Source organism: Macaca fascicularis, chromosome 9, assembly GCF_037993035.2.
Source record: "Macaca fascicularis isolate 582-1 chromosome 9, T2T-MFA8v1.1".
Lineage (NCBI taxonomy): Eukaryota > Metazoa > Chordata > Mammalia > Primates > Cercopithecidae > Macaca > Macaca fascicularis.
The window spans coordinates 98,576,468-98,603,857 of NC_088383.1; the positions used below are offsets into that span (position 1 = coordinate 98,576,468).

The 27,390-nt window shown below is 34.5% G+C and overlaps 1 protein-coding gene across 5 annotated transcripts in view; it reads left to right on the forward strand.

Moving 5' to 3' along the window:
* Window positions 1-27,390, forward strand: part of KIF20B (kinesin family member 20B) — a 69,183-nt gene that overhangs the window by 10,937 nt on the left and 30,856 nt on the right. For 2 of the 5 annotated variants that reach the window (XM_005565917.5, XM_074002171.1), the window contains 15 exons: window positions 1,459-1,495; window positions 2,366-2,593; window positions 3,843-3,954; window positions 4,830-4,901; window positions 4,984-5,130; window positions 6,107-6,269; window positions 6,815-7,102; window positions 11,674-11,813; window positions 12,767-12,905; window positions 14,042-14,270; window positions 15,611-15,651; window positions 16,836-16,955; window positions 20,605-20,758; window positions 24,771-26,007; window positions 26,348-26,486. In XM_005565917.5, the coding sequence (XP_005565974.3) occupies window positions 1,459-1,495; window positions 2,366-2,593; window positions 3,843-3,954; window positions 4,830-4,901; window positions 4,984-5,130; window positions 6,107-6,269; window positions 6,815-7,102; window positions 11,674-11,813; window positions 12,767-12,905; window positions 14,042-14,270; window positions 15,611-15,651; window positions 16,836-16,955; window positions 20,605-20,758; window positions 24,771-26,007; window positions 26,348-26,486 (3,246 nt within the window). The remainder of the gene's footprint in view (window positions 1-1,458; window positions 1,496-2,365; window positions 2,594-3,842; window positions 3,955-4,829; window positions 4,902-4,983; window positions 5,131-6,106; window positions 6,270-6,814; window positions 7,103-11,673; window positions 11,814-12,766; window positions 12,906-14,041; window positions 14,271-15,610; window positions 15,652-16,835; window positions 16,956-20,604; window positions 20,759-24,770; window positions 26,008-26,347; window positions 26,487-27,390) is intronic. The other 3 variants (XM_005565919.5, XM_074002172.1, XM_045361182.3) reach the window with 2 other exon arrangements.

Sequence of the window (27,390 nt, forward strand, 5' to 3'; positions counted from 1 at the left end):
ATTTTATTCAGTCACCTATTTTTTTTCCAGGCAACATTTTCAGTTTTGAGGACAAATGGTACTGCCCTCATGGAGACTGACAATAAATACATATGTAAAATACTGTGAGGAGGAATTATTTTATAGAAGGTGGTACCATATCAACTTTAAAAAATGAAGTTATACTGGTCTGTTTATTCCTCTTGTGCCTTCTGGATTTTGTAGTATATTTTCAGACATTATTCTATTCAAGGCTGTTAAAAACTACTAATTGTTTTTGTAAATATTTTTAACCTATTAATGCGAATTTTTCTTTTTTAAAACATTTAGAAACCAGGGTTTTAAGGCAGTAAAAAGTGTGTTACCAGTGGAGTTCAAAGTTGAGTCTAAGACTATGGTCTCTGAAAGTAACATTGTATTTTAACAAAATTTATGGAGATTGGTGGATAACTCCATAGCCAATTCATAAAGGAAATTAGAATCATTAATAATGAAAAAAATTTTTTCACTGAGCATGGTGGCTCATGCCTGTAATCTGAGAACTTTGGGAGGCTGAGGCAGGCAGATCACTTGAGACCAGGAGTTCGAGACCAGCCTGGCCAACATGGCGAAACCCTGTCTCTATTAAAAATACAAAACATTAGCTGGGCGTGGTGACTCACACCTGTAGCCTCAGCTACTTGGGAGGCTGAGGCACAAGAATCTCTTGAACCCCAGAGGTGGAGGTTGCAGTGAGCTGAGATTGTGCCACTACATTCCAGCCTGGGTGACAGAGCAAGACTCTGTCTCAAAAAAAAAGAAAAAAAGAAAAAATTCTAACAAGTTATCCAGTTAAAACATGATACTGTTTTGCCTATGAAATGATTAAAACGTTAAAAAAAAATCAGATCATGTACTTTCATACATTGTAAATGGTTCTAGAAAGCAAATTGGCAATACTATGTTAAGAGTGAGAACATTAAAATATTTTATATCTTTTCATCCTCCAGTTCAGTTTTAGGTGTATACTCCAAGGAAATGGGTTTATTTCTATTTCTAAGGAAATAATTAGAATGCAGAAGAAAATACAGAAAGATATTTGGCAAAACTTGAATAATTTAAATGTTTAATAATAAGGGAATAATTAAGTCATTTCACATGAGTTATATAGCCATCAACTGTTGTAAACAATTTTTAATTATAAGGAGAAAAAGCTTACAACATAAGTGTGGGGAAAACCATAGAAGGGGAATATATTAAAATATTGATAGTAACCAACCAGAGTGGCAGGGATTATACATGATAATATTTTTCATAGTTCTCTGTATTTTCCCGTGAAACTATATTATTTAACTGGGAAAAATTAAAGAATTCATTGAATTGGGTGGATGAAAGGTTGTGATTTGGTAGTGACTTATTTGGATAGGTAATTAATATCTTGATTATTTAACCTTAATGAAAATTTTTTAAAATTCTTTTAAAACAATCTTTCTATTTTAGGTTACTATGCATAATGACGGTGATGATACTCTTTATGGTAAGGTTTCATTGCTCACCTATCTTTGATATATTGATTATATGAAGTACATTTGAAAAGCTTTTAATTTTTAAATCACTTCTAATGTTTTATTTTTATTATCAAAAAATTTTTAGGCCAGGCGTGGTGGCTCACGCCTGTAATCCCAGCACTTCGGGAGGCCGAGGCGGGTGGATCATGAGGTCCTGGCCAACATGGTGAAACCCCGTCTCTAGTAAAAATAAAAAAATTGGCTGGGCATGGTGGCGTGGGCCTGTAGTCCTAGCTACCCGGAAGGCTGAAGCAGGAGAATACTTGAACTCAGAGGGTGGAGGTTGCAGTGAGCCGAGATTGCGCCACTGCACTCCAGCCTGAGGACAGAGTGAGACTCCATCTCAAAAAAAAAAAAAAAAAAATTGTTTATACATTGTGTTTATTTTTTTTCTATAGACCTCTTCTTTGGTTACTAAGGATTTACTTTCTGTAATGACATAGTCAGTAATACCTGGAAAATGATACATATTTGTATGAAATGTCAGTCATTGTAATGTTTTGTTTGTATTAAATATTACAGATACCCCTTTTACTGGTTACAACTTTAATATTGAATTTGAAAGACAGTTTTGTTTTTCTTTGTCCTTTACATTTAATTTCTGTTGGTTCATTAACATATTTTGAAAAAGAAAGGAATGATAGGGAGTAGTCTAACTCTGGTTACTCCAAATATTATTTACATCTTCCTTTGTTCCAAAAAGTGTTTAACATAGATGGTCAAAAGATTAAGCATACTTGGTTTTTCAAGTCTGGGAATCGATCTGTACTTTTGTCACATTTTTAGTCAGTTGCTTACTTTTGTGATTATTGTTTTTTCTTTTTCTTTTTTTTTTGTAGGAAGTTTAACTAACTCTTTGAATATCTCAGAGTTTGAAGAATCCATAAAAGATTGTGAACAAGCCAGCTTGAATATGGCTAATGATATAAAATTTTCTGTGTGGGTTTCTTTCTTTGAAATTTACAATGAATATATTTATGACTTGTTTGTTCCTGTATCATCTAAATTCCAAAAGAGAAAGATGCTGCGCCTTTCCCAAGATGTAAAGGGCTATTCTTTTATAAGAGGTATACTCTGAATATTTTTATTTTATTGTTCTGAAGTTCTCTCCTTGGGCTTTGTGCTAGCTGTAAGACTAAAGCAAATAGAAAATTGAAAATTGTAATGCTAATTATTAACATTAAGAGAAGAAGATAATTTTGTGTTTTGGAAGTATGTTTTGGTGTATTTATTAAACTTGAATATAAAGGGGTCTATTTTGGTATTGTATTTGCTTGAGTATCATTAATTGAATTTGTGGTGATGGGAAAAGCTATGTATGATTATATTCACGTTATTCTCCTACTTTGTAACAGTGTCCAAATTTTGCAGCTATGACATGTTACTATCCTTCCAGAGTGTTTTTTCTAATCTTTTAAAACAATTCACAGTAGGAAATACATGTTAATAACATCATGACTCAGTACCTACATGCATGTATATATATACATATGTAATATTTACAACGAAAAATTTCCTTAATTATACTTCTACTACAAGGAATGCACTGTGATATTTTCTATATTCTTTGTCATTTCTATAAAATGCTGGCCAGATGCAGTGGCTCACACTTGTGATCCCAGCACTTTGGGAGGCTGAGGTGGGTGGATCACTTGAGCTCAGGAATTCGAGACCAGCTTGGGCAACATGGCAAAACGCCATCTCTACAAAAAATACAAAAATTAGCCTGGCATGGTGGTATGCATCTTTAGTCCCATCTACTCAGGAGGCTGAGGCAGGAGGATCACTTGAGCCTAGGAGGTCAAGGCTGTAGAGAGCCATGGTCACACTTTTGCACTCCAGGCTGGGCAACAGAGTGAGACCCTATCTCCAAAAATAAAAAATAAAAAATAAAAAACAATTAAAATACTGGTCATTATTCAATAAATCTGATTTTATGATTCACTAATAAATTACAAATCTTCAGTGTTTAATAACTAGGTAATTTTACAGGTTTAGTCTGTACTGTATTTTGCCTCTCTTTTTTTCCCTGAGTGTCTAATTCTAAGGAATTGTTACTGTATTTAATTTTCCGTTTGGCAGACTCTGTTGACAAACATTTACTTTGTGTGTTTGTGTAATTTAAATTACATTGAACATTGTTATAATCTTCCCCTCTGGTGTGACCTGAAATAACTGAGTTGACTCCAGCTAGGATGTGTTGTCAGAAGGAAGATTTCATTATATGTCACTAGGAAAAGACTTCCAAAGAGATTGCATTGTAGAGCACATTCTTTGTCTTAATAAATTAATATATATCCTCTTTATTTTTTACAGATCTACAATGGATTCAAGTATCTGATTCCAAAGAAGCCTATAGACTTTTAAAACTAGGAATAAAGCACCAGAGTGTTGCCTTCACAAAATTGAATAATGCTTCCAGTAGGAGGTAAAGAATAAACTCTGTAAGAGTAAACTTGAATCACCGATGGTATGGTATTCTATGCTAATTTAAACACAACTAATTTTACATTAAAGTCGGCAGTAGGTTCTCGTCTGTTAAATAAATTTATAAGGCATAAAAAACATTTGGTAAACAGAATAACACTAAACACGTTTATCAATACTGTTTCCTGTCCTGACAGGTTTATTAATTTATAGGAAGTCTCTGAGGTATTGTTACTTTTTCTTTATGTCAGTATCTAAGCTCAGTATTTTTGGAGTTGGTAATAATGGTGGCCTTTTCTCTGGGTCTTTCTCACTTATCCCCTGAATACTATATAAATATACTCAGTGAGGGTATAATCTCAAGGGGTTAAGGAAATATGTTTTGATGGGTTTGGGGGATGAGAGGCAAAGGAAATAAGTTTAAGCAGTGAGATAATTAAAGCAGGCTTTTTCTTAAGAGAGAAGGAGCCCTGTTCCCATAGTCAGTTGGGCATGGGACAATACAAGATCTGGATCTATAGGTCAAATGTATGCTTTGCTTTTGTGTGTATTCAGAGTATTAGCTATATATAATACCGTGTTAACTAATACTATCTTTTCAAACAAATTGTGACTTTGTTATAAATGATACTGTTAGTAGAAGTTGAACTGTCAGGAGGTAATTTGAGGGATTTAGAGCTAGGCAAAAGGTGATTTTAGGCATTTGGGTATATAAGTGACAGTAGAACACTGGGTTGAAATATCTAACAGCTAATTGGAAAATGCAATGGTGGACTGTAGTTAATACTAGGGTATAAATAAGGTTGATTTGAATACCTGTCTCTCCTATTTAGAATGCAGAAATTAAAATGATAACATTTGATCTTTGTATTTCAGTCACAGCATATTCACTATTAAAATATTACAGATTGAAGATTCTGAAATGTCTCGTGTAATTCGAGTCAGTGAGTAAGTTGAATCTTCTTTAAATTGTAATTATTTGTAATTGTTTTGAAGAACTTTTAAAGTAATTTTTCTTTTCTTAATTCAGATTATCTTTATGTGATCTTGCTGGTTCAGAACGAACTATGAAGACACAGAATGAAGGTGAAAGGTTAAGAGAGACTGGGAATATCAACACTTCTTTATTGACTCTGGGAAAGTGTATTAACGTCTTGAAGAATAGTGAAAAGTCAAAGTAAGTTTCTGAAAGTGTTATTAGCTTATTAAATATTATAGTATTTAAACTTTCAAATTTTTTGTTTTTAGAAAGTTCTTTTTTGATTCTTAACCTGCTTCTTATGTAATGACTGTGTATAGATTGTGATTCAAGTGCTTAAGAGATCTTGGATTAAAGACAATGATAGAAGTGTCAGTTGATGCCAGTAACTCATCAAGTAAAGTCAGTATTTTCTATGGCAAATCTGTACCAATAGACACTGTAAATGAGAAGCTTCTAATGCTGGTTTAGGATCTAAAACCACCTTTTTCTTATTAGTGCATTGTGTGTGGTTCTAGATGCAATAGATTTTTGTATTAATTAGCATTTTAGGCTGAGTGAATATAAATCAGCCTTCACCATTTCTACTTAGGGTGTTTCATGACATCTCTTATATACTTGCTCTATACTAGAGAACATAACCCAGTTAAATGTGGTTTTCTTTATATTTTACATAGTGAATTATTGTTAGTAAGTAGCAGCAGTTAAAACAAATAGCCAGGCCTGGTGGCTTATGCCTGTAATCCCGGCACTTCTGGAGGCCAAGGCAGGAGGATTGCTTGAGCCCGGCAGTTTAAGACCAGCCTCATCTCTACTAAAAATAAAAATAAAAAATTAACCAGATGTGGTGGCAGGCGCCCATAATCCCTGCTAACCTGGAGGCAGAGGCGAGAGGATCGCTTGAGCCTAAGAGATTGAGGCTGCAGTAAGTTGTGAGTGCCACTGTACTCCAGTCTGGGCAACCGAGCTGGACCCTGTCTCAAAACAAAAACAAAAACAAGCAAGAAAAGATAAAATGAAAACTGAGAAGGACTATTACATCTGGAACTAATTGCTACCCTAAAGTTTAATTTCATGATAGGTGGCTTAATTATTTCTTTGTAAAATTTGTCAGCACCCCGACTTCATGAGATGTGTTTTAACTTACAGTGTTTTCTGAAAATTTTTTCCATAGGTTTCAACAGCATGTGCCTTTCCGGGAAAGTAAACTGACTCACTATTTTCAAAGTTTTTTTAATGGTAAAGGGAAAATATGTATGATTGTCAACATCAGCCAATGTTATTTAGCCTATGATGAAACACTCAATGTATTGAAGTTCTCAGCCATTGCACAAAAAGTAAATATTTATTTTATTAAGCTTCTTCTTAGAATATTAATACTTTTTCTTGAAATAAATATGTTGTACTTAATACTGTAAGCCTAGGAAATAATTGAACATTAAAAAGGTAAATATTTGACCAAGTAGGAAGACATGAGAAAGGATTGAAAGTTGCCCATGCTAGGATTAAAATGACCTTTAGTAATAAGAGTTAATAATAAACATCAGTTACAAATTAATGAGTATTTTTGGAATGAATTGTCTGCTCTGCCATTCATCTTGTTCATTTGGTACTTCTGGGTAATTAGAAAACCCTCTACTAAGATTAATACTGAGAACTTAGCCCAGGAAGATAGATTTTTTCCTCTAGTTTGCATGTGTAAGTAGCTTTTTTCCTATCAGAATGTTCATTTAGGGATGGTGATTCCTGTTTGTATGTTTGTTTGAATAGTTTTTCCTTTAACACTTGAGTTTTCATTTGACTTAAATTTATAAAATAATCATTTTCTAGTGGACAGTTCTTGTCTTTTCTGTTTTAAAAGTCACATTGAATATTTTAACAGGTTTGTGTCCCAGACACTTTAAATTCCTCTCAAGAGAAATTATTTGGACCTGTCAGATCTTCTCAAGATGTATCACTAGACAATAATTCAAATAATAAAATATTAAATGTAAAAAGAGCCACCATTTCATGGGAAAATAGTCTGGAAGATTTGATGGAAGACGAGGATTTAGTTGAGGAGCTAGAAAACTCTGAAGAAACTCAAAATGTGGAAACTAAACTTATTGATGAAGATCTAGATAAAACATTAGAGGAAAATAAGGCTTTCATTAGCCACGAGGAGAAAAGAGTATGTATTAAGAACTCATACTTCTATGCTTGTCTTCTTATTCTGAAGTTAAGGTTAAATCTTAAGGCGCTCTCTCTTCAGTTTTTTTCGACAATACACTGAAGTTTTTGTGTTCAATTTTATATTTTGAAAAATTTCAAACCTGTAGAAAGACTAGTACAATGAATACTCATTTATCCTTCACCTGGATTCTCCAGTTACCATTTTATGAGTATGCAAATACACATCTTTTGCTCTGTACAATTTGAAAATAAGATCCAGACATAATGACACCTTACATCTAAATAGTTGAACATATTTTTCTAAGAACATGGGCATTTTCGTCATGATCACAAGACCATGAAATTTTCATACCCAAGAAATTCAACATTGATACACTAATATAACCTCATATACTGTTTGTATTGAGATTTCTCCAGTGTTCCCGATATGTTCTTTATTGCCACTTTGTTTTTGTCAACAGCCAGAGTTAACAAATTGCTTTTGATTATTGTGTTTCTTTAATTATTTCTAATCTAGCACTGACATTTTTGAAAAGTGGGTCCTAGTTTTCTCATAGAATACCTGCAATCTAGATTTGTTTGATTATTTCTTCATCACTTAGGTTTAATACATTAGGGAAGCTTTTTATGTAGGTTAAGTTGTAAATTTTCCGTTGCATCACACTAAGAGCCACATGATGTCTGATTTTTCCATTCTTAGAGATGCTAAGTTTTGCTCACTTGGTTTAGATACAGTATTTCAGATCTTTATTGCAAAAGCATGTTATCTATGGGGTGATACTTATAGACCATGTGATTATCCTTTCACTAAGTGATTTTATGTATTCCATCAGACTTATTTTGCAGTCTCAAGTACAAGTGCTAAAAATATCTACCAAGTACCTGTGATCCCATATCTTCAAAAACAGTAATTGTTTGTCATCTTATTATGATAAATAAGATATAACAGTTGTTTTTTCAGCTTCTGTCCAATTATAGTGTGTGTGTGTGTGTGTGTGTGTGTGTGTGTATATTTATTTTTTTATTTATTTTGGAGAGAGCGTCTTGCCCTGTTGCCCAGACTAGAGTGCAATGACACAATCTCGGCTCACTGCAACCTCCACCTCCTGGGTTCAAGTGATTCTCCTCCCTTAACCTCCTGAGTAGCTGGGATTATAGGCATGCGCAGCCATACCCAGTTAAGTTTTTTTGTGTCTTTAGTAGAGACGGGGTTTCGCCATGTTGGCCAGGCTGGTCTCGAACTCCTGACCTTGTGATTGCCTGCCTCAGCCTCCCAAAGTGCTGGGATTACAGGCATGAGCCACCTTACCTGGCCACCTAATCCCCTCTTTAATTGGCCATAACTCCATGAGTATACATGGAGTCCTCTTACCAGTGTCCTAGAAACACTAGTAGACCTGTCTTCATGGGTGTGCTTTAATGTTGTTGACATATCACAAATCAGTACTTTTTTGGATTGCAGAAGTATTAGTAGATCGATGATGTATTGGGCTAAATACTCTCATTTTAATAATTTACCTTCATGTCCCTGAAAGCGATTATTGAACATATGTTTGGAAACAAGAATGATAGCTTCAGATGTAGTACAAGTCCCACTTTATCTGGTCACGATGTGATTAGACCTTGTTACTTGGGCTTTTGTAATGTATTAAATAGTACCTCCTCAGGGACGAAAGGAGCCATTAATAGTCTAGTTTGGCTGGTATAGTGGCTCACACCTGTAATTCCAGCACTTTGGGAAGCTGAGGTAGGAGGATTGCTTGAGCTCAGGACTTCAAAACCCAGCCTGGGCAACATAGTGAGACCCCATCTCTACAAAAAAATTAAAAAAAATTAGCCAGGCATGATGACGCACTCATGTAGTCCCAGCTACTTGGGAGGCTGCAGTGGGAAGATTGCTTGAGTCCAGGATTTCTAGGCAGCAGTGAGCCATCACTGTACCACTGCACTCTGGCCTGGGTGACAGAGTGAGACCTTGTCTTAAAGAAACAAACCAAAAAACCCAGTTTTATTTTTTTTTCCATCTCAAAGTTGAAATTTTTTATAATGTTGGTTAGTAAAATTTCTGAAACTACTAGAGAAAAATATTTAATGCTATAGTTTATGATAGATTATATAGTGTAAATGCTTATCTGATTGGCTAGGTATTTTAAGGAAATTCATCAAAATGTTGTTTAATATTTGACATTTAAAAATCAACATGATTAGGTGTTGGCATGCTTTATTTGTTTTCTTCTAGAGACAAAGTCTTGCTCTGTTGCCCAGGCTGGAGTGCGATAGTATAGTTACGGCTCACTGCTGCTTGGAAATCCTGGGCTCAAGTGATCCTCTTGCCTCAGCCTCCTGAGTAGCTAGGACTGCAGACGCATGCCACCACCCCTAACTAATTTTTAAAAATTTTTTGTAGACACAAGGCCTTGCTCTGTTGTCCAGGCTAATCTTGAAATTTTGAGCTCAGGCAATCCTCCTGCCTTGCAAAGCGCTGGGATTACCGATGTGAGTCAATGTGCCCAGCCCTTTATTCACATTTTAATCAAAGGATTGGGACTTCTAAAAACCATTATAAAATACCTTAATATTAGCATATATATACTTAAATTCATTTAGCTATAATAGCCAGCCTGAATTTTTTCAGCAAAAACTTTATCAGATGCTAACAATGATAAAATCTAGTTATTGAAAACTATTAAACTTCCGGCTGAGTGCGGTGGCTCACAACTCACGCCTGTAATCCCAGCACTTTGGGAGGCCTAGGCGGGCAGATCATGAGGTCAGGAGATTGAGACCATCCTGGCTAACACGGCGAAACCTCGTCTCTACTAAAAATACAAAAAATTAGCCAGGCATGGTGGCAGGCGCCTGTAGTCCCAGCTAGTGGGGAGACTGAGGCAGAAGAATGGCGTGAGCCCGGGAGGCGGAGCTTGCGGGGAGTGGAGTTCGCACCACTGCACTCCAGCCTGGGGACAGAGAGAGACTTCGTCTCAAAAAAAATAAACTTCCGAAGGTTTTTCCACATGCATTCTGATTTCTCCTTCAATAGTTATTATTTATTGTTTTACACAGAAAGTGTGTAGTTTAAAATTATTAAAACAGTGTTATATATTTATAGTAGAATGAAAAAGAAAATTTAAATATAAGTATCTTTCAAATCTACCACTCACGTTAATGGATTTTTATTATATATTACTGTTTTGTAACCTGGTATTCTTTATATAAAAATAAATTGTGAAAAGTATGAATTTTTTAATTTAATTTTTATTTTTTTGAGATGAGTCTCGCTCTGTCGCCCAGGCTGGAGTGCACTGGGGCGATCTCAGCTCACTGCAGGCTCCACCTCCCAGGTTCACGCCATTCTCCTGCCTCAGCCTCCCGAGTAGCTGGTACTGCAGGCGCCCGCCACCTTGCCCGGATAATTTTTTTTATTTTTTAGTAGAGGTGAGGTTTCGCCACGTTAGCCAGGATGGTTTCGATCTCCTGTCCTCGTGATCCACCCGCCTCGGCCTCCCAAAGTGCTGGGATTACAGGCGTGAGCCACCGCGCCCGGTCCATGAATTATTAATGTAGGTTATCATTATTGATTATAATAGTTTGCTGTATGATAGTACCATAATTAAACCAATCCCTTAAGGTTGGTTGAGTTGGGTTCACTTTTTCTTTATTTAAACACAACTACTACCACAAAACAACAACACTGATCAGCATTCATACAGCCAGAATGTAGGGTTATATTATAATTATTTCTTCAGTATGAATTCTTGGAGGCAGAGTTTCGAAGTTAGGATATCTATAGAACTATTTTCAAATATAAAGTTGATACCTTGGAAGATCTGTAGCTTAGAGTTTATTATTTGTTGTTGAGTAACTTAAATTAGAAGCATTAAAAAGAATATGTAGCTGTTAATGCTACAATTTATGTTGAATAATGGTCATGTTAAGTGTTTTATTTATTGCTTTATTTACATACTATACATTTCTCATGATTATGTATGTGTTTCAAAGGCTATAGAATTGCTGTTGACATCTGGATAGTTATAAAGCCTAATAAGATAAGTTTATGTAACATCTTTCTTTGACAGATTAGTAAGTGGGTGTTCTTAGCAACTTCTCTGCTGTGTACAATCCTTGGGCTTTAGACTTTTACAGGCCACTTTTAAACTCAACCTTTAGCACTTACCAGATATCTGATGGTTAGGCTTCCCACCTATGAAATATGGATGATACCAAGCTCACAGAAAGTTGTGTGGATTAAATGAAGCAAATATGGAACTCGCCAGAGTAGTTCTTGATAGATAATAAATGCTCAAATTAACTTTGCTTCTTTTCTTAGTATAGGTAGACGGTGAGACATTTCAGTTACCAAAGGTCTATTTCTTAAATATGGAGAGGCCAACCTGATTTTTCAGAATAACGAATCTCTGCAAGCATATAATTTTCAGTGAGAACATTATCACTATTAAAAAGGACACATAATTGACTAAATGAAAAGTTTTATTTTTTGGACAGTTGGACGGTATTTCTCTTGGGATATATTTATTCTTTTATAAGAATTTTATCATTTACATGTTATAGAAACTGTTGGACTTAATAGAAGACTTGAAAAAAAAACTGATAAATGAAAAAAAGGAAAAGTTAACCTTGGAATTTAAAATTCGAGAAGAAGTTACACAGGAGTTTACTCAATATTGGGCTCAACGGGAAGCTGACTTTAAGTAAGTTATTTCTTTCATGTCCAGTTAAAAATTGAGAATTTTATTTACTTTTTTAGAGTTTTTTTTTTTTACTTAATTTACTTGTTTTTATATTAGATGGCTTCTGAATTCTGATCTCTTTATGCAAGCTAGAAAACAGCTGTTATTGGTCTGGTGTGGTGGCTCATGCCTGTAATCCCCGCATTTTGGGAGGCCTAGGTGGGCGGATCACTTAAGGTCAGGAGGTCAAGACTAGCCTGACCAACATGGTGAAACCTCGTCTCTGCTAAAAATAGGAAAATTAGCTGGGCATACTGGTGTGTGCCTGAAGTCCCAGCTGCTTGGGAGGCTGAGGCACAAGAATCTCTTAAACCTGGGAGGTGCAGGTTACAGTGAGCTGAGAATGTGTCACTGCACTCCAGCCTGGGTGACAGAGCAAGACTCTGTCTCAGAGGAAAAAAAAAAAAAAGAAAAAAATGAATATACCTGTTGCTAATCCCATGCATGGCTATTTAAATTTTCTCTCCCTTTTTTTTTTTTTTTTTAAATTTTAACTTTAATTTTTATTTTTTGAGATGGAGTCTTGCTCTGTCACCCAGGCTGGAATTTAGTGGTGTGATCTTGACTCACTGCAACCTGCACCTCCCGGGTTCAAGCAGTTCTTCTGCCTTAGCCTCTCCTGCCTTAGCCTCCCGAGTAGCTTGGATTACAGGTGCACACCACCACGCCTGGCTAATTTTTGTGTTTTTAGTAGAGACAGGGTTTCGCCATGTTGGCCAGGCTGGTTTCAAACTCCTGGCCTGAAGTGATCCACCCACCTCCACCTCCCAAATTACTGGGATTACAGGCGTGAACCACTGTACCTGGCTTAAATTTTCTTTTAATCCAGAATATACTTAATCTTAGATGTTTAAAACAAAAACACAAAGTAGTTCCGTTTCTGTTTCTTAATGGGATTAATTTGTATTCTGAAGGGAAACTCTGCTTCAAGAACGAGAGATATTAGAAGAAAATGCTGAACGTCGTTTGGCTATCTTCAAGGATTTGGTTGGTAAATGTGACACTCGAGAAGAAACGACGAAAGACGTTTGTGCCACAAAAGTTGAAACTGAAGTACGTTAATTGAAGTATTTAAAAATATCCAATGAGGTTTTGGTACCAGGGTTTAGTGTACCACATCAATGATGAGAAACATCAAGATTAGAATTAAAACAATGCTTAGTGTGTAGCTTTATTATAATTAGGCATGTTTTGTTAGGAGTATAAGGCACCAAGAATTTAAATATAGTGATTGGTCATTGAAAAATTTGTACCTCTGTTATATTTATATCTTATTTTGGTATTGCTTGAATCATTGTATTGTAGGCAGATAGATTCTTTGTTGCCTGATTACAGAATAACCCCCTCAGATTTGTCTCACTTTTAAATTAAAAATATTTTAAAGGTATAAGAGACCTAAGACGTGATTTACTTGCTGTTCTGTTTAAAACAAAAATGTTTATATATATAAAAAGGGTTGCCCTTGCTGGGCAACTACCATTTCCTACTCTTAAAATTTTATTTGTTTATTTATTTATTATAGTTTTAGAGATAGGGTCTTGCTGTGTTGCCGAGGCTGATCTTGAATTCCTGGCTTCAAGCAGTCTTCCTGTCCAGCCTCCCAAGTGGCTGAGATTACAGGTGCATGCCACTGGGCTCAGCTTATTCTCTGCTTGTAATATAAGAAAAATTATCCTTTTCTGCTACTTACACTGAAGCTGAAATTGATCAGTTTTTTGGGGGAGTTGTTTTTTTTGTTTTGTTTTTTAATCACTCAGTTCAGGGGCCTGTGACAGTGATGTCCAGACGGCTGCTGTGAAGCAAACCTTATGTATCCTTGACATGGTTTGGGATTGACTGAGTTGTGAAAATGGAGGTTTGTTTTGTGCACCATCCCAACAAAACCTTTTAAGTCTCATTATGTAATTGAAACTGTACTTGAACTAGGTAATCATAATTGTTTTATAATGACTTGTCACAGTTTATAACATTGTTTTTATGAGAAAATATGCCTCATGATCCATACAACAGAAAATAAATAATGGAACACAGGTTCTTCATATTTGGAAATGCTTCTATATAATTTATTTTAAAGAATTTCTATTGGTGAATTTTTTGCTTTTTTAAAAAACTGTCTAAATTAGATGGTGCCACATGTAAACGGTGAACCCTACTGTTAATATTAGGCATGTGGTTTTTGCTATTTTTAGGAAACACATAATTATGTAGGATTTGAAGATATTATTGATTCTCTTCAAGATAATGTGGCTGATATTAAGAAACAGGCTGAAATTGCTCACTTATATATTGCATCTCTTCCTGACCCCCAGGAAGCTATTGCTTGTTTAGAACTAAAGTTTAATCAAATTAAAGCTGAATTAACTAAAACCAAAGAAGAATTAATCAAAACGAAAGAAGAGTTAAAAAAGAGAGAAAATGGTAAGTGGATAAATTTTACCTCTATGTAGATATTGTAAACACATAAAAAATACTCTTGGTAAGTATGAGAGATTTATGTAGCTCATTTACCATAGTGACCAGAAAATTCTTTTATCTCGTTAACATATTTTAGTATTTTACCATTTGTATGACTTTGTAGTAATTTACTACTAAAAATATTTTTTGACCTTCATTTATTTTAGACCAGTAGTATTAGAAAATGAGCTTCTCAACAACAAAAAAAAAATCAAAAAAGTGTTAACTTTATGAGTAAAGCTGTAAATTTTAAATGACAGTGTCTCACTCTGTCACCAAGGCTGGAGTGCAGTAGTGGCATCACAGCTCACTGCAGCCTTCTACTCCTGGGCTCGATCCCTCCTCCTGCCTCAGCTTCCTGAATACTTGGGACCGCAAGTGTGTACCGCCACAGCGGCTGCATATTTTTTTTTCTTTTTTGTAGAGATGGGGTCTTGCTATGTTGCCCAGGTTGGTCTTGAACTCCTAGGCTCAAGCAATCCTCCCTGCCTCAGCCTCCCAAAGTGCTGGGATTAGAGGCATGAGCCATGCTGTGCTTGGCATTGTTCTATATTCTTGATGAAGTTTTGCAGTATAGAAGATTCACTCCTGGGAGAGAGTAACTACTGTGGAGTGGTTTAAAGTAGATTGTTAGTTTGATACTTCATTCTAATTCTAACTAGGAGGGCATTTTCTTTGTTTCTTTCCTCCTTTTTTTTTTTTTTTTTTTTTTTAATGACAGGGTCTCACTCTGTCACCCAGGCTGGAGTGGAGAGACATGATCATGATCATGGCTCACTGCAGTTTCCACCTCCTGGGCTCAAGTGATCCTTCCACCTCAGTCTCCTGAGTAACTTGCATTACAGACATGTGCCACCACGCTGAGGGCATTTTATATTCCTAAATAAAATTGTTTGTAATATCTGCATTTTAAGAATTAGTTGCAATAACTGGTCTGTCCTTTTTTGTGTGAAACAGGATGGGTAGAAAATAACATGTAAGTGGTACCTCTGCATTATGAGATGTACTAAGAAGGCACTAGCTCCTTTTCTTCTCTGACGTTATGCCAGTTCTTTACTATTTAGCATATGCTACGTATTTTTATCCTGAGTTTTAGAAGTGGCTTTTTCTGAAACATTACCCTGTTGTGGTTGAATTAGCAGATTTTTTTTTAATGAGTAGGGTGTGCATTTAGTGCTATCAAAATCCTTTTTATTGAATGTGACAGTAAAGTGTCACTATAGCAGCATATGTTTCATAGTTATTCAGTGATACATATTTTCAGATGCTTAGATATTTATTTTCAAAATTCTTTACTTTTTCAGAAACAGATTCATTGATTCAAGAGCTTGAAACATCTAATAAGGTAATGCTTTAAGTTTTATTTTGTCTTGATAAGGTATTTAATTAACAAAGGAGTATGAATGATGACTAGATGTTTTTATTTTAAAAAATAAACAGTAATATAGTCTCTTGGTATACATGGGGAATAGTTTTCTTCTGTTATTTTTTCTGTTTTCTGGCTTGAGTCTTCTTATTTCAACTTACATTTATCCTTTCAAAAAGCTAAATATTTTAAAATATGATAAGATATAAATAATTCAAGATCTTGGTATCTAATATCCAGTATTTAAAGAACTAAAATGTACTTAGAAGACATTACACCTACTGTTTATACAATTCCTATCTAGTATTTTTTCTACTGAATAGTAGACACTAGTTGTACCAATTATATTAAGCTATATAAAATAGAAAATAAAGAATTTCCCATAATCTTCCTAAATGTAAAACGAAACCAAACCAACTTGTTTGGAAGCTTTTTAGACTGTTACTTTATATATGTATTTATAGAACACTTACCATTTACCAGATACTCTTTTAAGTGCTTTTTATTAACTCATTTAAATGTTAGAGCAACTTTATGATGCAACTTGCCCCGGCTGACATGGTTTTTTTATTTTTATTTATTTATTTCTTTTGAGACAGAGTCTCGCTCTGTTGCCCAGGCTAGAGTGCAGTGGCGTGGCTTACTGCAGCCTACACTTCCCAGGTTCAAGTGATTGTCCTGCTTCAGCATCCTGAGTAGCTGGGGTTACAGGTGGCCACCACCACCCCAGGCTAATTTTTGTATTTTTTAGTAGAGACGGGATTTCACCATGTTGGCCAGGCTGGTCTCAAACTCCTGACCTCAGGTAATCTGCCTACCTTGGCCTCCCAAAGTGCTGGGATTACAGGCATGAGCCACTGTGCCTGGCCCAGGGTGACATATTAAAAGTATAGCAGCTAGGATTTGAACCCAGGCAGCCTGGCTCCAGATTCTTCTTACATGCTATATAGCTTCTCTTTTCTTTGTGTACGTGTGTGTGTGTGTGTGTGTGTGTGTGTGTATGTAATTTTTTTAAAGGCAAAAATAAGATGTGCGTAGTGTGTTGCCACCGATTATTTAACTTTAAAATCTGAAGGAGTTATGAAACTGCATTATTAATCATGTTTGCTTTCTAGTTATCCCAAAGTATATTCATGAAACATTGCTTTTTCTTCTTTCCAAAGAAAATAATTACACAGAATCAAAGAATTCAAGAATTGATAAATACAATTGATCAAAAAGAAGGTATTATCAATGAATTTCAGAACCTGAAGTCTCATATGGAGAAAACATTTAAATGCAATGTAAGAATTTAACTTTGTGTTATATTAATAAATTAGATAAACAAGTGTATGTTTTTATTGAAAGGAAGTAGTTTAAAATAGCTTATGCAACTAAGACTAATTTACCGAGAATGTTGAATTGCGTATGCAACATTGAACTCAATTTACTGTTCTCCAAATCTGAATTTTTGAGAACTTAAACGAGGGTGTTTGACTCCTTTGAACATACTTTTCCACAAAATATGCTGGCAGTGCTTTGCACGTAAAAAGGAGAAGAATATGTAGCCTTTGGACGTTTAAGCCTCAGCTAGTTGGAAGGGGACCTTTGAGGAGAAAGGAATTTAGACATACTTAGAAAACCAGATTATAATGTTTCAGTGAACTATAACATGAAATTCAGTAAAATTAGGTTTTTCCTTAGAACTTGTTTTTATTATATGTCTTGTTGCTATTGTTTATATGCTTAATAATAGGGATTTTTTCTAAAAAGTTATACACTGTGACGTGTAAAGACTTAAAGGGTTCTTTGTCTTTCATACAAATTTAGATAATTTCATATTTAGTTCAGCTTAGAATGATCAGCTTGTCTTTTAATCCTTTTTTGAAAAAATGGCTTTGGTTTTCTTTTTTGGGGGTAAGCTCCTTCAAATTATTTTTTTATATAGAAATGGTAAAATATATGGTAATAATGTAGTAAACTGAGTAAACTTAGAGCCAAACATTTTGCTTTGTTGAAACGTGTTTTTTTCTGTCTTTTCTATGATCAAAAGAAGCAGGCATGGTATCTTATAAAAAGTGACTGTTGAGTTTCCTTTGTATCTCGATAGTCAAACTCTAATACCCACCAACATTCCCTGAATCATCTGAACTTTAGATGGGCTTTTGAAACCACAGGGATAAATGAGGAGCATACTAGAAGAGCACTCTATATAATCTCCTGTAGCAGGCCTTTCTTTTGGTATTTGTTAGATACATTATTCAATCTCTGGCTTTTCTGTACCTGAACTGGGAGAAATATCCTAATATTTAATATGTTAATAATTAACTATTTAGTAAATAATTAGTATTTAATAAGGTGGAGGAGCAAGAAACACTTATGGAGTGTCCAGTGTGTGCCAGGTACTATGCTAGATTATTGGAATTATACAGATTAATAAAATCTACTCCCCTAACAATCCCCCAATAAGAAAAAAACAGCATAAATATAGTTATAATACAGTGTGCAGTCGTAGTCAATGTGTGAAGCTGAGAGTGGGTGGGGAGTTAGGAATACTTTGTGGAGATGAAAATGATTAAGTTGAGCCTTAAAGGGTGAGTAAAATTTAGCCTTTTGAAAGTAGAGGAAGGGGACAATGGTAGTCATGAGAGACAAGAAGATACATTGGCCTTCTGTGTACCAGAATCGGAGTGCACAAAGTCGTGGAAATGAGAAATCTTTCAATGAGTGCAGAAAAATACAAACAATTTGTTTTTTAGGAAGAAAGTTTGAAGCAAGGAGAGGTGAGAAATGAGGCTAGGAGTAGTAGAATAGGATAAGATGAAAGACCTTGAATACTGCATTAAAGAGTTCGGGGAGTCAGTGGGGAGTCATTTTCACCAGAGGAATAGCAAAGAGGAGTTTTTCATTTGAGTAGATATTTTTGGAAACTTGGAAGATAGGATTGAGATGGAATTAGACTACAGGCAGAGACCAAATAGCTACCTCTTGGTAGAGTTCAGCTAATAGTTGATGAGGACTTCGATTTAGGGTGGTAGCGGTAGAGATTAAGGAAGAGGAAATTGATTTGCGAAGTAAGGGGATGTAAAACTTTTGAGACTTGGGGCAGTAAATTAATTGCTGGGCCTCCTGGCTCTCGGAACTTTTATTTGGTTAGTCATCACATGCTTTTTGCTCTCATCTGTTGATCTGGATTTTAAGTCTGTTCTTTGATTTGGTAAATAAAAACAAAAAGGAAAGCCAGAGACGGATCATTTCTGGCGACTACAGCTTCAAAGAAAATAGTTGGAAATTTCACGTGGGATTATATTTATTTCTGTAGTATGTTTGCATACTATAATATATTAGAGATATTTAAGGAAGTGATAGTAAAAAAAATCAATATTTGTAAATTAGTCCTTGCTTGTAAATAAACTTTATAGATTCTAGACGTTGTTTTATCAACTAACTTAATAACAGTTTGCTAAATTTAAATTGTTCACTTAAATACATAAAAATATGCAACGTAGTTTGAAACTTACCTAATTGTTTAACAGTTGATGTAGGGTCACTGTTCCACATCTTGTCTTGAGAGCAAACTCTTTCCAATGAAAAAATTTAGTTTCAATTCTTTGTTTTATCTACTCAAGCATACCCTGGGAGCAGAAAACCCTCCTTTCAATAACTATGACTTCTGAAGGATAGATTTTTGGTGAGGATTGTGTATTTTGAAGTGGGGGAAAATGACGGGATCATTCTGATAGGTACTAAGGATCGGGAAAGGAACAACTTGGACTTGTTATGGAGCTGTGTCAGAGGTGTGATCTGCCTGTCCCGTGATTTTCATTTATCAGTGACACTAAGGGACTAATAGTGAGAAAGCATGGAGATTCTTCTTTATGACATCCTTTGTTTAGGGATAGCTAGAAAAACTTTGCCTTTTTTCTTAACTCATTACTTTATGACTTTAAAAAGTTATTTTTATCTGTATCTCCTGCTAATAAAATGTTTGCTGATTAAGCGGCACTCTTTATCATACACTTTGTTTTTTCAAATTGATTGCTACAAGTTTCTGCCTTTACCATACATTTGATTACACTATAGACTTGCACTTAAATGCTGAGTTTTACCCTTCTTCTAAGTTCATATTATACCCTTTTTTTGGGAAGTTCCCCCTCCCCCCGCCCCCAGTTCCCCCTGTTTCTTTCTTTTTAGAGGTAGGGTCTCATCACTCTGTTGCCCAGGCTGAAGTGCAGTGACGTGACCATGGCTCACTGCAGCCTTGAACTCCTGGGCTCAAGAGATTCCGTTGCCTTAGCCTTCTGAATAGCTGGGACTGCAGGCCTGGGCCACAACACCTGGAATTTTAATTTTTTGTAGAGATGGGGTCTCACTGTGTTGCCCAGGCTGGTTTCAAACTTCTGGGCTCAAGTAATCCTCTGGCCTCAGCCTCCCATAGTGCTGGGATTACAGGCATGAGCCCCTGTGCTTGGTTGCTGCTAGCCTTTTTAAGGGAGGCAGTCTGCCTTAAAAAAAAAAAAAAAGTCTAAATGACGTATCTAGAAGCTCAGTTGCAAAGCTGTCTGTAGACTGTATATCTTTGAATATATGTCTACTTAAAGCTAAGGTCAAAACTATTTTTCTAGGAGTTGTTAATGTTTAAGACAATGCTAATTTTTAAGAGGCTTTGGCTACAAAACAAAATAGTTGAGTCTCATATTTTTCTTTTCAAAGCACATTTCTGATGTGACTTCAGGGATTTATCTTCTTAAGATTCTCCAGTTAACCCCAAATGTTACTTATTTGCTAGAGCCATCAGTTATTTTAGGACGAAACTTAAGAAATAACTTAGAAAATGTCTCAACAAATTTGAAAATAAAATTTTTGTGGTACACTATTGAAAGTAATTTATGTGGTTTGTACATTTTTTGTGGCTTTCTCTATGTGAATTATTTTTAATTTATTTTGCTTTAGGACAAGGCTGATACATCTTCTTTAATAATAAACAATAAATTGATTTGTAATGAAACAGTTGAAGTGCCTCAGGACAGCAAAACTAAAATCTGTTCAGAAAGAAAAAGAGTAAATGAAAATGAACTTCAACAAGATGAACCACCAGCAAAGAAAGGTACTACTTCAGCTGCCAGCAGCAGGCGTTTAAGAAAGCTAATTTCTAAACCAGTAAATAGAACAAGGCAAACAGAGGGACATTCACTTGTCTAAGGAAAAATCTTGAGAAAATCTAAATGTCGTGAATTTTTATTCTGGAAAGTTATAAACTGTCTAGGGATGGGCATAGTTAAAGCTTTTATCTTAATAAATATGCTTTTAGAAATTGTGCTTTTATTATTTCTTTCGCATGTCTGTAATAATTTCTGTGCTTATAATAGGTAAAACTCATTACTTTGATTTTTATAAATACAATATTTTCTGCCTAAATCCCAGCACATTATTTTGTTTTCTTAGTTTGCATTCTTTATTCATGTGGAGAAAAGGATATTTTACAGTAAGACTTTGAGCTAAATATTACTAATAATAAATGTATTCAAGCTGTATTTGTGATGCCAGGACACAGTCTGATGAAAGATAATATATGTTGAAGATTATTTTAAAAAAAATCTTTAAGAGTAAGTGGGCAAGTTTGTTTTAAATGTAAAGAAGGGCAAACCTTTGAATTTTAGAGGAGGTAGGCTCTTTAGAATAAACTGAAAGTCTTGAGGAAATGAATAGGAAAATGTAAACTGTAAACTTAAGAAAAGCTTCAAAAATAAACTTAGCAGCTTTTAAGAAAATACAGCAGGGATAATGCCATATTTTACCCCTTCCTCTTTGAGGCTGGAGAGAGAGTGTAAATTATAGATAATAAAACCTTGTCCAGTGAGCTTTTAAAATTAATCTGTTTAAAAGAAAAGAGACCTTGGAATCCTATAACGAGATTTCTCAATTACAGCTTCCCAAGAGCATTTAGACAATTGAGTGAAACAAGAAAGAACATGGATTGCATTTGAAAAATAAAGACTTACAAATAAAGGTTGTTTTACATATATACAGTATCGAAGGTAAAACTAGATAAATTCTAGATGGGACAGGGAGGTAAGATTCCCATATTATATAGTGATTCTTGGGTGGGGGCATATTCTCACTGGGGGGAAATCAGTATCTTGAGAGAGCTAGGGGATTTTAATTTATCAAAAGGGGTCATAGGCCGGGCGTGGGGGCTCATGCCTGTAATTCTAGCACTTTGGGAGGCCAAGGTGGGTGGATCACCTGAGGTCAGGAGTTCGAGACCAGCCTGACCAACGTGGTGAAACCCCATCTCTACTCAAAATACAAAAAATGAGCCTGGCGTGGTGGCGCATGCCTGTAATCCCAGCTGCTTGGGAAGCTGAGGCAGGAGAATTACTTGAATCTGGGAGGCGAAGAGTGCTGTGAGCCGAGATTGCGTCATTGCAGTCCAGCCGGGGCAACAAGATTGAAACTCGGTCTAAAAAAAAAAAAGTGGTGGGGGAGTGGTCATAGTATTAAAAAACCTTGAGAACAAATAATCACATAAGTTTTTTATTCTCTACATTGTAGTAGTACCTGAGGGACCTTTCATAAGTGCTTTGACTTTTCCTTTATTTTGCTCATAACTTCAACTGTGATTAGTATATAGGGAAATAGAAACTCATTTGTATATGGCATGGCAGATTTCAATTTAATGAGCTTTTTAATGATCTCAAAAGTGCTGCCTTCTTCATCAAACAGATTCATTACATGTGCATCCCATGGGCTACTATCATCTCACAACTAGGATGTACAAGAGCCTGTGAGAGGCAGGCTAAAACTTAGGAGTTTGAATCTCATAACTACAAGAGGTTTGACGTTTGGCTCTTAAGGAACAATTACATGCAGCAGTGCTGTCAATTAAGGACTTTGTAATGTAACAAACTGATATGTTAAGATCCCAAAGGTATTACAGAGGTCCCTGTCAACTTCTTGAAATTTTCAAAAATAGTACCCCAGAATACTAATTCTCAAAATGTTGCATGTAAAATACATCCTAGACTTACCATATCAGTATATTTGGTGTTTGGTAGGAATCTGCATTTTAATAATCTCCCTGGATAATTGCTCCCAAAAAAACTAGAAAATCACCCTTGTGTAAATAAATGTTTTTTAGTGTTTAAAGAGAGAACATTAAAATTTTAAACATAAAGTTACCATAAAGTAACAAAATTAATATAACTGGAATATGTCAGATTCATGAACTTACATACATCTAGAAGCAGAATAAATTACTATTGCAAAAACCATATTTATAAAGATTGTTTTCTGTACCATGATATGTCTTAGAGATAGAAAAGAAGAACATATGTGGTGTAGTTAAGTTTCCAAAATATTACATTTAGGATTATTATTTTATTTAGGTTTATTGTTTGTGATGAGTGAGATATAGGGAGTCTGCCATCAGGGAGTTTAAAATCTAGTAGATGAGAGAGACAAACATATTTCAATAAAATATAAAGAGCTGAGATGCGTAGGATAATATTCGGGACTCATTAAAAAGAAAACTGTACAATATACTTTTTAGAGTCAATTAGATACCAATGGAAAGTAATAGATTTCTTAACTAGAAGGATTTCAAGCCAACCCTACCTTGTAATTGTCTTCTGCTCTTATAGATTAGTAACCCTTGTACTTCATATTATATCTGGGATCATTAAACATGGAGAAGTTGATTCTTACATACTTAGTGAGGATACCACATAAAAATACAGGTTAATTAAACAAAAATGGTCAATGAGGGAGTGAATGGGGGTCAGAAGAACATATGGAATTGATTGTATTAGAGCAATGTCGTGCAGAAAATTCACATACAAATTATACCAGAACAATGTTGTAAAGTCCACTTATAAACATCATATAGACATCAAACCGTGAAGTATAACAAAACAGGAAAAAATTTCTAAAAATGAAGAGTCAGATTCTGGCCTGTTTTGAAGTAAGGTTTCAAGGATCTGAGACACTCATCTGACCCTTAATGGAAATTGTATGAAATATAAAAAGATATGTAGATATAAATTTATATATCTAGAAGATTGTTAATTATATTTCAAGATTTAATCATGGAATCTATGAGGAAAGTTTAAAATTGTGTAATTTATACTGGGCACTTACGTGGGGTGAGTTTATTTGTCAGAGTGAACTTATGAATTAAATTGTAGCTAATAGTGTATCTGTTCTGGGTATAATTTAATTTGTATTGATTATAATGGTTAAAGTTCTTACATGTGCATAACATTTACAAAGTCATTTAACTTAAATTATATATTAGCTCATGTTAGTCTCTTAGCATTATTCTGTAGAGTAAGTTGGGCAGGTAGGGATATCCTTATTCTAGAAATATAGATACTAAGCCTGAAAAAGGCAGACTTTTATGCATTTTCAATTAGTTGAACCCTCATGTACAGATTTTCAGGTTCTATTAATAGTTAAATCCATCCAACGCACAGTGTTGTAAACTCATTTGTCTTCTTGATCTTCACAACTTTGAGATAGGTGGTATTATTCCTATATAACATTTGAGGAAACGGTTGTAGTATGAAGTAGTTTATTGATGGTTATAGCTAGTAAGGCTATATTATATGAATTCCCAAAATTTTAACATTTCCCTTCCAATTTTAGCTATGAAAATTTAAGATATTCCATTTGCCTATCACTAATATAGTAAAAGCTGCAATATAATTATAGTTTAAAACTGTTCTTTAGGATCTGGAATGTCTGCCTAGGGTTTCTCGTCATCTCCTCCTCTCTGTCCCATATTAAAATGATAATAAAGATTTTTGGTACAAAATTTAAATAACACTGAAAGTTAGAAATAGCTGGTAATGCTACTCAGAGGTAGGTAGCTACGATCATTTTGGTGTACTTCCTTTGCTAATTTTGTATTACCTTGTGAAATAATAATTTTTACATAAATGGGCTCATACCATACGTTTTGTAACCTGGTTTTTCTTTTTTTCTCAACAGCTTATTTCATTTTTTTAAATTAGAAGTTTACTTTTGCATGTTTTGTATGTTTGAATATTGGCTTATATGGTGACTTTTTGGTTTTATTAAGGTTTGCCAGATTAATAACAATTTTCTTATTTTTAAAGGATCTATCCATGTTAGTTCAGCTATCACTGAAGACCAAAAGAAAAGTGAAGAAGTGCAACCAAACATTGCAGAAAATGAAGACATTAGAGTTTTACAAAAAAATAATGAAGGACTGAAAGCACTTTTACTCACTATTGAGAATGAACTTAAAAATGAAAAGGAAGAAAAAGCAGAATTAAATAAACAGATTGTTCGTTTTCAGCAGGAACTTTCTCTTTCTGAAAAAAAGAATTTAACTTTAAGTAAAGAGGTCCAACAAATTCAGTCAAATTATGACATTGCAATTGCTGAATTACATGTGCAAAAAAGTAAAAATCAAGAACAGGAGGAAAAGATCATGAAATTGTCCCATGAGATAGAAACTGCTACAAGAAGCATTACAAATAATGTTTCACAAATAAAATTAATGCACACGAAAATAGACGAACTACGTACTTTTGATTCAGTTTCTCAGATCTCAAACATAGATTTGCTCAATCTCAGGGATCTGTCAAATGGTTCTGAGGAGGATAATTTGCCAAATACACAGTTACACCTTTTAGGTAATGATTACTTGGTAAGTAAGCAAGTTAAAGAATATCGAATTCAAGAACCCAATAGGGAAAGTTCTTTCCACTCTAGTATTGAAGCTATTTGGGAAGAATGTAAGGAGATTGTGAAGTCCTCCTCCAAAAAAAGTCATCAGATTCAGGAATTGGAACAACAAATTGAAAAATTGCAGGCAGAAGTAAAAGGCTATAAGGATGAAAACAATAGACTAAAAGTAGAGGAGAATGAGCATAAAAACCAAGATGACCTACTAAAAGAAAAGGAAACTCTTATACAGCAGCTGAAAGAAGAACTGCAGGAAAAAAATGCTAGTCTTGACATTCAAATACAGCATGTAGTTGAAGGAAAGAGAGCACTTTCAGAACTCACACAAGGTGTTACTTGCTATAAGGCAAAAATAAAGGAACTTGAAACAATTTTAGAGACTCAGAAAGTGGAACGTAGTCATTCAGCCAAATTAGAACAAGACATTTTGGAAAAGGAATCCGTCATCTTAAAGCTAGAAAGAAATCTGAAGGAATTGCAAGCACATCTTCAGGATTCTGTCAAAAACACCAAAGATTTAAGTGTAAAGGAAGTCAAACTGAAAGAAGAAATCACACAATTAACAAATAATTTGCAAGATATGAAGCATTTACTTCAATTAAAAGAAGAAGAAAAAGAAACCAACAGGCAAGAAACAGAAAAGTAAGCTAAATGTTATTCAAAATATTTTAAAATACACAAAGCATTCATTTTGCTATGCAGCTTTAAAAAAATTAGATGGTCATACTTAATCTGGTAAAGCGTATTATGTATGATGAGTGAAGAACTTGAACTTTGTCCATATAAACCTTTGGACCATAGGTTATATGAAAAGATCAGCTTATAAAAATCATATGAAATCTTTTCTGAAGAACTCATTCATAGTTTGGATATTCCAAATTTGTGAAAAGATGTAATTATGTAAAGATTGTTACCATTTCACATGTGTGGTCCTAAGTAGTTAATAATACATTACCATAGAAAAGCGGTTTGTATTTTTTAGATTGAAAGAGGAACTCTCTGCAAGCTCTGCTTGTACCCAGCATCTGAAAGCTGATCTTCAGAGGAAGGAAGAAGATTATGCTGAGCTGAAAGAGAAACTGACTGATGCCAAAAAGCAGATTGAGCAAGTACAAAAAGAGGTAGATTATTTGAAAAGTTATGTGACCAGTTTATGATAAAGATTGTTTTCCTTATATATCAAACTTAGACATTAATCTTAGGATTGAATAGAACATTTATCCACTTTATAATTTTTCTTAAAATTACGAGAACAGTTACTTCACAAGAGAAAATTTAGCTGATTTAAACAAGCTGAAGAATGTCCAACATTAAGAGAAGTATGTGCCTTATGAAAGATTAGTCTTTTTCTTCTTTAAGAATTGCTAAATGTAAGTCCTTACAAAAAAGTGGAAAGCAACTTTTGTTTACAGATAGTACTTAGGAGAATGTGCAGTATGATTTTTTAGTTTTTATTATAATTTAATTTTTAAATAGGGAATGCAAACACATTATTCCAAATTTGAAATATAATAAGATGTATACAATGAGAAAGAAATACTTCCCACTCCTTCGAGCTGTCAGGTTTACCTTCATGGCATCAAATGTTACCAGTTTCTTTCTTTTTCTGCACTTCTCCCTCCTTCCCTTTCTCTTTTATGACCACTTCATTTTCTGTTGTACTTAGACCTTCTCGAAAGATTGGAACCCTTTTTTTTTTTTTTTTTTTTTTTTACTTTGAGGTAGTTACTAAAGAATACTTAAATGTGTATGGTCTGACAAATATTAATACAACAAATGCTGTTTCTGCCACTATAAAAGTGACTACAGAAAGTTGTGTTTATCTCAACTTTAAAAAAAATAATTTCACCATATTTGGTTTTTAATTTCTAAACAGTGTTTTCTTCTCAGACTTTTGTTTTTCACATCATATTTCTGAGACTGATTTATTTTATAGTCGTAATTAATCATTTTCACCTCTCTATAGTATTCTGTTGTGTGACTTACCGCAATTTATTTCATCTCTTGCTGATGACCATTTAGATG